This window comes from Acomys minous (genome assembly GCF_964271855.1).
Source record: "Acomys minous genome assembly, chromosome: 10".
In the NCBI taxonomy this organism is placed as follows: Eukaryota; Metazoa; Chordata; class Mammalia; order Rodentia; family Muridae; genus Acomys; species Acomys minous.
In genome coordinates this window covers 12,785,001-12,799,333 of record NC_140491.1, presented here as the reverse complement: position 1 = coordinate 12,799,333, position 14,333 = coordinate 12,785,001, and the positions used below count along the sequence as shown (strand labels likewise).

The following is a 14,333-nucleotide window of genomic DNA, read 5'->3' as shown; positions in this document are numbered from 1 at the left end:
ACAAAAATAAATAAAGAATGGTAAGAAGGTCAAATTGTCAATACAACTATTTCCTAGTAGTTGTTTTCAAAAATTCAAACCCTATTTTAAATTAATATTATAGGAAACACACACATACAGACACACATATCACTAAAACCATTACCTACATTAGTACAAAAAAGAAATGTAGCAAATATTGGCAATACCACTATTTATACTTACTTAATCTGTAGACATTATTCAAGGATGTATTATTATACCATGTTTTATATTAAGTAATTTATAGAATCAGGCTTCTAATATGCTCAAGAATGTCTTATGCTTGATACTTGTGTTCAAGTTATTAGAAACTGTTATTTTAATTTGTAAGAACTAAAGTTCTGGCAGGTGAAACGACTTTCCTCAAGCCATGATGAGAATAAGGCCAAGGTTAAGATTTGATTATAGTATTTTTCTGATGTAGATTCCAAGCATGTTTTCATACATAATACATACTGGTGACTTGAAAAATAATTGATGAGCAAAGAAATTCAGATAAGTGGATTTGTATACCATGGTGGATTTAAGGTGTTTTGTTAAATTAAAAAATGGACTTGGGGCTCTTTCTTTCCCATTCCCTCTCTGTCTGTCTGTGTCTGTCTCTTGTGTCTACTCTCTAGAGTTGCTCTTTTGTTCTACACTTTCCCCAATAAAGCTCTTGCCCTAAAAAACAAAAAGTAGACTTGAAAGGTTCTCAATGAGAGTGACTTGCCAACATTTTTGTAGTGATACCATAGGAGGCTGGCTCCTACATAGTTTAAATAGTATTCTGAAGCATGATGCTTCACGTTCCATAAAGAATGAAAGTGGAAGCCATAAGATACTGACCCAGACCTTTATTCAGCACCCAGGATGCAGAGGCAGGTAGATCTCTGTGAGTCTAAGGCCAGCCTGCTCTACAAAATAAGTCCTAGGGCTAGAAAGAGAAACCATGACTAGGAAAACAAAACAAAACAAAATGAGAGGGAAGGAGAGAAGGAGCAAGGGAGGGAGGGGAGAGAAAGAGAGAGAGAGAAAATGTGGGAAGTGGGTAGCGGAGCTGGGACAGATGTCAAAACAAGACAAAATGGGAGAAAAATTTACATCTAATATGCTTAATGAATAAATGAATAAATTTAATTAAATTTTTAAAAAGCTTTTCAAGGGATTAAGTTATTTTCTATGCACCTAAAATATACACAATACACTTACGTGTAGTTGGGGATCTCAGACCCAGTGGGTACATCTATAACACAATTCCTGCATGTAAGTCTCTGGGAGTAAGAGTATCATACATACATACATACGTACATACATACATACATACCACATGTCAGAGGACCTGCAGTATGCTGGGAGATTTCTGTCTCCTGGATATAGTAAGAAAGCTATATCCAAAGCTTAACTATTTGGTTGACTAAACAAGATTTCATCAATAGTAATGCCAATAGACATGTCAAAAGAAAGGGGAAGTCTCACTGGGTACCGCTCTTACTCCTAGAAAGTGAACTACAGGCAACTAATAACTGTTGAGAGGAAGTGAGAATTAGCCTTTCTCAGGGATGAGACTCAGAATTAGTTGTCCAACACAAAGCAGTTAGCCCTGAAATCATACATAGATAAGCTATACTAAATGGACTCATCAGGTTGTATATAAGTAGCAATAATAATAGTAAAGAGGCCATCAATTTGAGAGAAAGTGAGGAAGGACATTTATAGGTTGAATAAGAACAATAAATGGAGAAATGATGTAAATATATTTTAATTTAAAAAATAACAAAATGAAATAGCAAAAAAAAATTTCTGTGTGGTAGATATTAACATATTTTACTGATAAAAAATCATTGTGTATTTTCACCATCTCAAAAGAGTGGGCTACAAGAGCATGTATATATTTCAGTTCCTTTGGGCACTAATGATGGGATTTCATCTTGCAGCAACATTTTATCTGAAAAATTTCATCTTATGTAGTTAATCTTATTACAAAGACACACTGATGTACTCTATGTCTAAGAAATATTTAAGGTATAAAATATTTAAGCATCCATTATTTTTTCATTATTCTTGAGAGAACCCAATATGTAAGAAATTCAATTTATGATTCTATCTTTCAAAGAGAGGGGACTCTAAGGTATAAGTGATCTGATTGATGGAATGGGAATAAAGTAGGGTTCTGATTAAGGTGGAAAGAAAGAGATAGAGAAGAAGGAAAAAGATTGGTAAAATATCAGGATTCCTGAGAAAAGTCATAGGAAAATGCACTACTAATCAGCTATGTTAAAAAGAACCTATATTACATGTAAGTGTGTGTTTAAGTATACACATAGAGTCTAACTAAAATGCTCTCGTTTGGGTTGACAATGCTATCTTAATTACCCAAAGACTATCTAAGGAGAAGCTGCACACCAAGTATAAGAAGCCCTCACATGAGTTGTTGGTCAGGGCTCTCCAGGAGACTCCAAAACCACTCACCTATAGTTGTTCACCTGGTTACCACCCAGAGGTGGAAGATAATCCCCTTTCCTGAAGGTACAAAGTTGTTCAGATGCAGAGCCCAGAAGCCCCTGAACTGGAACTGACCTAAAACCCTTCTCCCTGGTGACTGACTTTCAGGCTAAGAGAAGGTACCATGCGAGCTTTCAAAGGAGGTACACTCACGTATGATTTGAGAATTCCATACACGTACACAATAAGACTTTATCAAGTTCACTCCTAGTCTCCCCTTTCAGTTCCTCCCACCAGATCTCTCACCCGATTTCATGTTCCCTCTACCTCCCCCTCTGTCCTTTCCCCTCTCTTTCTACATCTCCCTCCGTCCCCCTCTCTCTGAGTCCAGTTGGTCCTGCTATTATCTCATGAGTGTAGGGCATTGGCTGGAGCATGGAAAACCTAGGGTTTAATACCAGTGTGTCGCTTAGGGATTAAAACTCTACAGTCTCTTACTCTTTGCATGTTGACTCAGCTGAGTCCTATTGTTAAGTATCACTTAGTGCAAAAAATGCAGCTTATGTAAAGAGAATTGAGCTTGAGCATTGCACTAATCTATGAGTATAGAGGCAAGAGTTTAGAGAGCAATTTGACTCCATATCTATTTAACAGTGTTTGCTGTAGTACTAAATTCTTCCTAAGGCCCTATAGCCTCCTCAGCTAGGTTGTTCTTGGCCCCACTAACAGTATGTTTTATAACTTCTGTCTTGAGAACCAGGGCTTAAATCCAATGAAAAGCAGTGGTTTCGGTTCAGTACATATTTCTTATGTAAATGTTCAATTTTATCTCCTCACTAGAACACTATGGAAAACTGTTAGGAATGGAATGGATCCACAGTTCTGTCAGCATTTGGCATATCTTTATTTGGAATGGTTCTTTCAGTAGGTGAAAATATCTGTGCTGAGGGATGTAATGTCTAAAGATACGCATTTTATGATCTCTGTGTTTTCCTCTTGCTGTAGAGGTGGGAAAGTAACAGTCTTTGGTTTAAGAAGAGGACAAATGAATGTCTAGAGGGGTCTTTTGTTCATTTTGTTTTGTTTTGCTTTGACTTCATGTCTAAAGGAAGTACCAGTATGGCTTATTCAAAGTTGACAACAGAAACTTCCACTCTACCCAGTTGTGAAGAAGAGCAGTTTTACTTTAACAGCCTCCTTAATTTTTAAATTTCATTTTGACATTTTCATACATGCATACAGTGTATTGTGAAAATATTCAACCTCCGTTACGGCTTTTTTTGTTTTCCTCTCATTTTTATATTCTTTGACACTGTTTTTGCTCCTACCTGCAAGTCTTACAGTTTTGTGTAAGTCTTCTGTGTGTGACCAGAGCTGCCACGTGTTCATGGCTCCATCTCGTACATCACACCTAGAAGACAGCATTTCATTGCACTCCTCACCATTCGCCGGCCTGTATCACATCTGTTCTCTCATTTCTGATGTCCCCTGGGTCTGAGATGTGGGGGCAGCAGGGATATGGTCTTGTTTCCATAGTAAATAACAACTAGAAAAATAAATTATCTCTGTGATTTTTTCTTCTGTGTGCCAGTATTTTTCATGCTATTAATAATGAGTAAGACATTTTTACAAATCAAGGCTTAGCAACAAGTCTTTAAAATGAAGCATCCAAGTAACCCACGAACTGGAAAACATTTTTTTGAATAATTGGCTCTAATTATTCATGACATCTTTGTACAGCACCTTGTACTGGATTGTGTCAGAGTGAGGAATCGCAGCCAAATCTGTCCTTCTGTTTCTTTTTGAATAGTCAGCCAGATAGGATTGATTTTTTTCTTTATAGTTGTAAATATTGAAAAATAACAATAGTAACATTTTATGGAGTGCAAACATTATCAGAATCCCAAAATACTGTCTTCATAACTAAAGTCTCTCGGAACATGGCTGTCCATTGACTTTTGTGTGTTCAATGACTGCTTTCACGTCACAGCAGCGGTGCTGGGTAACTACAGCAGAGGTCCACACTCAAAGTGCCAAGAATATTTATATTTTGTTCCTTTGTGAAAATAGGTTTGCCAAACCATGGACTACATTAAAAAGGAGCCAATAAGAAAATGTGAAAAATACACCAGTTAATAGTGCCTGTAATATAGAAACACAACACATTGTGTTCTAGTCCACTTGTTTTTTTTTAAAGAGTTTGTTCTGTAAGTTTGACTGTTTATGCCAAGCATTTACAACCTTGCTTATTATACTTCCTAATTGTTTCATGAGAGGAAAAAACAAAACACAAAGAGTCTAGCTTGCACCTTCAGAATGAGCAGTTCTTGTAGCATGTTTTTACCTTGAAATTGAGTATTTTTTCTAATTTATAAAATCAGAACATAAATATGATGGATATGGAAAGAGCCTGACTAGAAATGACAACTTGAAGGAAAGGAAGCATGTGCATTGTGGCACGAGGAAACACTGTCTCAGTACTGGAATCATCATTCTTTTGTAGTAAGCAGCCCTGATCTGTAGAACTAAGATTCTATCTCTGAATTCTTTATTCCACAAGTGCACATACAAGTAACGATGTCAAATATAGAAATGCACGCCAGTCAAGAGATAGCTATTTAACTTTCCCCAAATGAGCGTTGTAATTAACAAACTCACATGTCTCAACATGAGTCTCTGAGCATCCTTTCATCTGTTGACATGAAAGGAAGACAGGCATTTTGAAGCAGGGAGGAATGTTGAGGCTTCAGTACATGAAGGCACCCCTAAAAAGTTTAAAGACCTGATTAAAGTTTGTTTGAGGTTTCGACAAAATAGCCCACCACTAATGCATGACAGAACCCCAGGTATGTTTGTTCAGGAGCACTGACACAGGCTGAGGATGTTTGGAGATTCATCAAGCATGTGTTCATTTCCAGGAAAGGTCTTGCAGCATTAGAGAGCTCTGCTTTTAACGTAGAATGCAGCCTTCCTCCTCCTCCGGCAAGAGCCTCCTCGTGACTGTTTCAGTGCTTTATGACTGACAAAGAGTCATTAGAAGTCTGTTTGATGGACATAACTAAGTGAATTGGAAAAAATAAAAAAAGCCTTTCAGCCCATTCAGAAATAATTGATGTGACGGAGACAGCTGTATGTGAGTTCCAGATAAGGAGACAATTTATGGAGAAACTACTGAAGCTAAAAGGGAAGGTGCAGATTTAAAGTTCCCAATAAAGTTGTCTGTTAGACACAGCAGTATTCAATAAGGAAAAGATTTAACCTGAGGTGCTTTCCAATAGACGGCATCCTTAGGGGCCCATCCTCCTGCAAATAAAATTCCCATAAAGGTATTGTCACTAGTTATAACAAATGGACTCTATTGGGAAACTATCTGCACTCTTAAGCCTGTATTGCAGTTACTCCTCCATTCCAAGGAATGTGTAAAAGAAGACAGGGCTTACTAAACTCCAGTCTCCTCTTTATTTTTCTCAAATTGACCTCACTTTAGCGAGGAAATATGCATTTTTGTTCTGTAGGTTGTAACTTCAAATACTTTGCTCATGTAGAAGTAAGACAAAAATGTTTACAACGGTGTGCTTATGAGGCATCATAAATATATTTTAGGTATGATAGATTATTTAAAATTGTTCAAACAATTTAGAATGGATACAATAAAAGTTATCGTGTGCATATGTTTTTTGTGTTTAGTATTTATTTAGTAATCATTTATTTATTTATTCTTTCAGTTATTCACTTTACATCCTGGTGGTAACGCCATCCCCCTCCACTAGAACTCAGAAAACAGGAGCCACTGTTCTCGTCCTCCATAGCTTATCAAGTCCTATCAGGTCTGAGCATGTCTTCTTCCCTCTACCCTGGCAAGGCAGTCCCACCAAGGAAAAGTAATTGAAAAGCTAAAAAGAGTGTCCGTGCTCCCCGTACTAGGGGACAGACATGAAGACTGAACTTCTCATAAGCTATATCTTTGTAGGGACCTAGGTTCAGTTCATGCACAGTCCTTTGTTGGTGTCTCAGTCTCCACCTCCCCTATGCCCTGGTTAGTTGGCTCTGTTGGCTTTCCTCTGAAGATTTTGTCACCTCCATGCCCTTTTCTCTTTCCCTCACTTTTCCATAAGGCTCATCTCCCAAAGTTTAGCTGTGAGTCTCAGCCTCTGTCTCGAGGTGCTGCTGGCTGGAGCCTCTCAGAAGACGACTCTGCTTGATTCCTGTCTGTAAGCTTAGCAGAATATTGTTAATAGTGTCAGGGTTTGGTTCTTTTCCATGGGGTGGGTCCTGGGTTGGTCCAGGCATTGGTTGGAGCTTTCCTCCATCTTTTCTCTATCTTCCCTATCTTTATCTCTGCACATCTGGTAGGCAGGGTAAGTTTTGAGTCAACGTTTTTGTGGGTGGGCTGATGTTGCCCTCCCTCTACTAGGAGAAGTATCTATTTCAAGGGTCTCCTCTTCAATCTCTACACCACTGCTACAAAAAGTCTTTCCTAGAATCCCTCTCATGTCCTCCTGGGAGCCTACCCTAACTCAGGTCTCTAGATTGTCGCAGAGATGCTCCCACCCACAGTTTCTCTTTTCTCTACGGGCCTTTTGTCCACCCACCCTTTCGCTCCCCAGGTCTGATATCCACCCTCATATCTCTGTTTTCTCTCCTACATTGTTCCCTCTCTTCAACCACTACCTCTGTCTATCCTATTTTCCCTTCTGAGTGAGATTCATGCATCCTCCCTAGGGTCCTCCTTGTTACTTATCTTCTTTGTGTCTGAGCATTGTAGTATGTTTATCCTGTAGTATAAAAAAAAATCCATGTATACGTGAGTTCATACCATGTATGTCTTTATGGGTCTGGGTTACTTTGCTCATGATGATCCATTCTAGTTCCATCCATTTGCGTGTAATTTCATGATTTCTTTGATTTAATAGCTGAGTAGTAAAACTGAAGTCACAGAACATGCTGGAAAGGATATAAAGGAAGAGGAACACTCCTCCATTGCTGGTTGGAGTACAACCACTTTGAAAATCATTCTTGCACTTTCTAAGAAAATTGGGAAGAACCTTACCTGAAGACCCCATATACCACTCCTGGGCATATTCTCAGAAGACGTTCCACCATACAACAAGGGCATTTGCTCAACTACTTTAATAGAAGCCTTACCCACAATAGCCAGAATCTGGAAACAACCTAGATGTTCCTCAACCAAAGAATGGATGAAGAAACTATGGGTCATTTACACACTAGAACACTACTTCAGCTATTAAAAACAATGAAACCATGAAAAATTTGTGCATGTGGTTTTAAAAATTTTTTTATTAATTTATTCTTATTACATCTCAATGGTTATCCCATCCCTTGTATCCTCCCATTCTGCCCTCCCTCCCATTTTCCCCTTATTCCCCTCCCCTATGACTGTTCCTGAGGGGGATTACCTCCCCCTGTATATGTCCATAGGGTATCAAGTCTCTTCTTGGTAACCTGCTGTCCTTCCTCTGAGTGCCACCAGGTCTCCCCCTACAGGGAACATGGACAAATATGAGGCACCAGAGTACGTGTGAAAGTCATACCCCACTGCCATCTTGGATCTGCCTGTGCAAGTGTTTTTAAGTATCTATCTCTATTATTTTCTCAAAATTGTGCACTGATTTTATTTCTGACATGGAAAATTTAACCTAAACATCTCATATACTAGCAATGGTTCAACTCTGTATTTATACATTTAATTCATAGAATCAATTTTATGTGCATTGCTGCCTGGGAATTCCTATTTCCAGTAAGAAGGGAGGGGAGGAAAAGGCTGCCCTCTTAAAGTCCATGATAGCAGACAAACAAACAAGGCAAGGACAGGAGTGCCTTTATGTGATACCAGAAAACAGTGAGTGAAATGATAAAGACTGCAACAGCCTAATGACTAGTCCGTAGCAGTTTTAGAGCAGTGCTAAGTAGGTTTAGTCACCTCCTGGCTTAGCATCTCACCTGGAGGTTGAATGCATTGGTGGCAACCTCTATAGCATTGTGGGTAGTCCATATCTTCAAGTATAAGCTTCTAGTGTGTAGTACTAAAGCCCAAAAATCCCTTTTTGATGATGTGTCATTATAGATTAATTGACCACCAAAATATTTGTGTTTAATGCAGGAAACGATCACGGTAGCTCTTGAAATACTTGGTTGCTGTTGTATGTTCATTATTACTTTATAAATGCTCTGTGGGTTTGAATAATAAATCAGGCTTGACATTTTATGTGGTTTTTAGAACTTCTATCTAGATACACAGTGAATCACTGAGCTAGCTCTATATTTTGCTTAAGAAGAAGAAGAAAGTGTAAAATGATGGTAGATAACTCTGGTTATTTAGCAGTGGCCTGGGGTATGGTACCTTTTATAGGATGTGTCTCTGAGGGAGCTTAAGGCTCTTTTTATAAGCTATCTCATTAATTCTCCCAGAATTAAGGGGCAGATATTATTATCTCTCTTTTACAGACCATGGGCCTAAGGCATAAGAACCAAAGGTCAGCTAACTTCTCCAAGGTCATAAAGAAGAGCCATAGGGAATTTTGATATATTTACTTTTCTCTTTCTGTTATTTTTAAAGTATAGTGTTTCTTATTTTAAACCTCTATGTATATTTACAGGCACCCATGTAAGAACTCCATGCTGCTTCTGTGGTTCTTTTTACTACTATAATTCTCTGTTTTAATTAAGAGCTCTTTCATTCTTTTGCAACTTCTGTTGTTAAATGCCTAGTTTTGATTGAATCTTAAAAGTCACCTCAACATGAACATTCTTCTCTGCCAATGAAGAAGGATATCAAGTATAAGTAAATATGTCCCCTTTAAATATTTTTCCTTTTAATTTGTACACTGTTTCTTGTTTTCATGTATTTTACAAATTACTGTTATGTGCTTTAGTTTTTCTTTTCCCTTCTCCTTTTCATCCCTGTTTCCCATGGTCTAGATTAACTGAAAGCTGATCACACTATTTGACAATGGAGTGAGGTGTTTTTTGTTTTGTTTTGTTTTGTTTTGTTTTGTTTTGTTTTTAACTTTGGTCTCAGGGGTTTCAAGAGTGATCAGACTTTTCTACTCAGTTTCTTAATGCCATCTTTTCTCTTTGCCACCATTAGGCGATTTCTGATTGGCCCTCAACTTTGTCTTATATCATAGACACCTGGGTCCAAAAAACCTGTAAGGCCTGTTTCAATTTCTAAGCATGTTAAAATGAGTCTTCTCCTATTTGCATTTCATTGGAAGCTTCACTACATCTTGTTGTATATTTATCTGTAAGCCTTTGAGTCTCTTCACTGTATTCCATTTTTAAAGCCCTGGAAGATGTTGCGTAGCAAATAAATGCAAGTATAGTGAATCAATGAAGCATGATGTACTAATGACCACTTCCATTCAGCTACACAGACTACCCTGTCCAGTCCCATTCCTAGCACCTCTTTTTAGCTGTTCCTTGGGGTATGAATTTGAATGCCTTCAGATCCATGCATTTCTGCTCTGAGAAAGAAGTGCACATGGCTATAATTGACTCTGAAATTTGTAGACACTGTAGGGGAACTTGTTGGTTTTTTCAAGCAGCTTTTCCTTAATGCTGATTTATTTAGTTATGTTGTGGTAGATAGTGTCATTTCATCATTTACAAGTTTGTTAGTTTTTAAGTTAATTCTAGGTTCTGTGGAAACTCAAGAATCATCACTTACTCTATTCTATTTTATGTCATGAGTAGTGAAAATAGTGCAGCAACTGTGTTTGCCCAAAATAAAGTTCTGTCAGGGATCTGGAGGTGATATAATTTTGGAATTATAATTTTTGTTATAAAATGCACCAGTCTCCTCAATTGATTCAACCTGATGACGGATGGTATATGAATGGCTCTGTCACTCCACCCCTCTCCCCATATTTTTCTCTCTTCTTTTCTCAATCCTTCAACCTCTTTCTATATCTGCTTTTACCCACAGAGTGTGACTTACCATTACAGTTGAACTTTAACCTTTGCACCAATATTTCAGTTAAGCTCTAATACTAGTTTTGTTCTCTTTACCAGCTTCAATGCTTCACCTCAATGGTTTTTATCCATAAAATATGGAACAAAGTGCAACCTATAATGATATAGTGTTGATTTTGCAGAATTATAGAATTATAATCATATGGATCAAATGATTGGTGTGTGTGTTCTCTTTCGCTGTGTGATACCTTTCATTTTGAGTTTTAATGTGAATAATATTTGCATTCATTTAGAAACTATATTAAGCAAAACAACTTTCATATAAAAAAGAAACTGATGAACCAAGTGCTTGTTTAAGTACATAGTATTTGAAAATTCTAATGCTCTTCTAAAATAAGTTATGGAAATCAAAATATTCACAATCAGAATGGGGTAGGAAATCAAGAAAATGAAATGCTAAGTTCACGACAATCATTATATAAGCCATTGTGGAATTATCACATTTATTTTTGGCCATTTTTTTAATTAGATGTGTAGACCTTCTCCCTGCTACTGTAGCACTACTTTGGGGGGAAGAAAAAACTCAGTGCAGACTTTTTAAATTTTAAATTTATGCTTTAAATTTTATTCACTTTACATCTCAATTGTAGTTGCCCCCTTGTCTCTTCCAGGTTCTACCCTCACTTCCTCTTCCCCCTTATGGCCCTCTCCTAGCCCTCAGGGAGGGGAAGCCCTTCTCCCCTTCCAACTGACTCCAGTCTATCAAATCTCATCAGGTTGGCCTTCATCCTCTTGCTCTGTGGCCTAGGAAGGCACCCGCTAGGGGGAAGTGACCAAAGAGCAGCAACAGAGTCCATGGCATAGACAGTCTTGCTCCCCTTGCTAAGGGACCCCTATGGAGGCTTAGATGACTAATGGCTACATCTGAGCAGGGTCCAGGTCCTTGTTTGGTGCATCAGTCTCTGCCAGCCCCATGGGCCAAGATTTTTTTATTAATTTATTCAGATTACATCTCAATTGTTATCCCATTACTGTATCCTCCCGTTCCTCCTTCCCTCCTCCCCTAGGTGTGTGATTGAGGCCGACCTCATCCCCCACTATATGGTCATAGGCTATCAAGTCTCATCTTGGTAGCCTGCTTGTTCTTTCTTTGATTGCCACCAGGCCTCCCTACCAAGAGGAAATCGTCAAATATAGGGCACCAGAGTTCATGTCAGAATCAGTCTCCGCCCTCCACACAACTGTGGTGAATGTCCTGTCCATTGGCTAGATCAGAGTAGGGGTTCGATGTTTACTGCTTGTACCTGAGCCCAGATTTGAGGTTACTACTTCCTCCCCAAAGGTATTCTATTTTTTATAACAAAGTGAAATACCATTTCTCATATTCTCTGTACTAATATAGCTTATGCATTTCTGTGTTCATTAAGAAGGTTTTCCTTCTGATAGTTGAAACTGATCCTAAAAAGATCTGAATGTCATTAAAGTAGAATTAAGAATAACATTTAACCTTCCATTTACTTTTTAGGATAGGTAAATACTTTTAACCCATTGCAAGGCCTTTGTATTTTCTCCCTTAATCATTATTGATATTTCACTGCTTGGTAGTGTTTGCTGAGAAGAGCAGGGTAGCTCTAAGAGAGCTGTACTAGTGTCATTTTCAAATTCCTTGAACTATTCCAAATACCATGTGGCCACCTGAAAATGACAAATGGAGGAAATATAAACAGAAATAAAAAGTGAGATAAACAAAAATGATTTCTCACTAAATTGGTGAAAATTTAATGATCATAGTAACATAAAAAAATTAAAAACTTTTGTGAAATAAAGCCCATGCCTCTAGGGGTTTTGTTAGCAAGTTTGGTCCCATGATTTGTATATTGTCCACAATGAAATACTGTGTAACCATTTTTGCATACTGCTGGCCCAATTTCATGAAATATTATAAAGACTCTAATGGTATTAAATCCCACCAACATTAAGAGCTTGAACTAGGATGAAAAATATTTTGCATAGACTATATGTTTCTATTAAGCTCATAAGAGATGATCTAGTAGCAGAAATATCAGCAATGTGCAGGTTTTCCTATAAACTTTTCTTTTTCTATAACAGAATAAGGGGGAGATTTGCAGAAAAGTATATTTGTCTTTATCAAAGCCAATTTATAAATCAGGGGCAAATGCCACTATTCTTAACTCTCTCATTACTAACCTACCATGTACAGATAATCCTTAGAATTCTATGGTACTGTTTGTCATGTTTATGATTTGTACCGTGAGCTTTCAACCTATAAACATTCAGAAAAGCTTCTTAAATTTACACTATTGGCAAACGTAAATTTAAGCTCTGTGCTGGGAAAGAACACTGTGAGTTATGAGTATAATAATTATGTATACTCATGTCTCATGCATGTAATAATTACTAAGAATTTCAGACCACTCCCATGAAGCATCTCATATATACATTGTATATTATAGGTCATATCACCTGTACTGTACATTCCCTTAATGTGTTAGTTTGCTCTCTGTATGGGGCATTAGTTTGTTTGCATAATACACTTGAATTTATTTTTATGTTGTTATGTAACTATGATCACATATGTTATGTATGATCACATACAAAATAGATATGATCAGCCACTGTCACTAGCACAGGTACTTGTTGGATCTAGTTGGGTAGCTTTATAGAACTTGTAATAAACAAAATAAATGCTACACCCAACTTCACAGTGTTTGAATGAACTATAATTATGGTAAGCATATGCGGTTAAGTCTTTTGATTTATTTTCCACTCATGGATTGTAGAAAGTTTTACAGGTCATCTTACTATGTAACTCGAAAAATTAAATAGATGTTTTATAGGAACAAAGTAATAAATATTTTAGGATTTTCTAATAACACATCCAAATTCTTACTTATCAGCTGCACTATTTGCAGTTGCATGTCAGCAAACATGGGCTTAAAAATCTATATCCTACGGACTCGACTTGAATGCAATATGTCATTTGAATGAAGTATCGAGGTGACATCTTTTCATAATGGATTGGATTAGTATTTTATTTTCTCAACAAATTACTGACCATTGCCTTTCATGAATCTATTTGTGAAAAACGTAAAGACTACTGAATGGAAAAGGATTGAATATGTAAAACTAGTCTGTTTGATTTCAATGCATGTTAGGATAAAATACCTTTGTTTCACAAAAGATTTTTGCTTTCAATAATAAAATATAAACTATACGCTCTGCCTTAGATAATATATGTTATACATATATATTTCTTTGATCATCTTGTGCTGAATTAATGTCTGTAGATGTTGAGTTATCCAAACATATTTCAAGCTGTTTGTTCATTTTGAATTGAATTAGTGTCTGTTGACTTTTAGAATGTAATTTAAGTGTTTTATGAAATAAGATAATTTTCAATCTTATACCTTAGTGACATTCAGAATCTTTTCTCTTACAGCCATTTCGTAGAGTGACGTTTTCTGTTGTGAGTCAGCCTCAGGACCCACATCAGGGGTCACTGCAGAGTTGCTATGACAGCGGGCTGGAGGAGTCAGAAACACCAAGCAGTAAGAGTTCATCAGGGCCAAGACTGGGTGCCCTTCCACTCCCAGAGGACAACTATGAAAGGACCACGCCGGATGGCAGTGTTGGTGAGGCAGAGCATATGGAAAATGGTAGGGGCAAACACAACATCCACACACATAATCACGCTAGCGAGCCAGAATAAGTAGGTTGGTGAAAGTTAGGCTAAAATGAAGACAAAGTAGATTACACCAAAACTATTTAGAAATACTAAATACTTGGTAAAATATTGAAATGACAAATAAAAAAACATAATTTTATAGATAAAATTCATAAAATTACACTATCATTTAAAAAAGGACATCAGAAATAAATGCACCTAGAAATAAATTAGAGCAGTTACTGCTACGAAAATGCTAAATCAGTGAATA

At 37.2% G+C, this 14,333-nt stretch overlaps 1 protein-coding gene across 7 annotated transcripts in view; it reads left to right on the top strand.

The window, feature by feature from the left end:
• PCDH7 (protocadherin 7) overlaps positions 1–14,333 on the top strand; it is a 420,420-nt gene that overhangs the window by 192,396 nt on the left and 213,691 nt on the right. For 3 of the 7 annotated variants that reach the window (XM_084798654.1, XM_084798658.1, XM_084798659.1), the window contains exon 2: positions 13,838–14,030. In XM_084798654.1, the coding sequence (XP_084654780.1) occupies positions 13,838–14,030 (193 nt within the window). Of the gene's footprint in view, positions 1–13,837; positions 14,055–14,333 lie in introns of all 7 variants that reach the window. The other 4 variants (XM_084798653.1, XM_084798656.1, XM_084798657.1 and 1 more) reach the window with 2 other exon arrangements.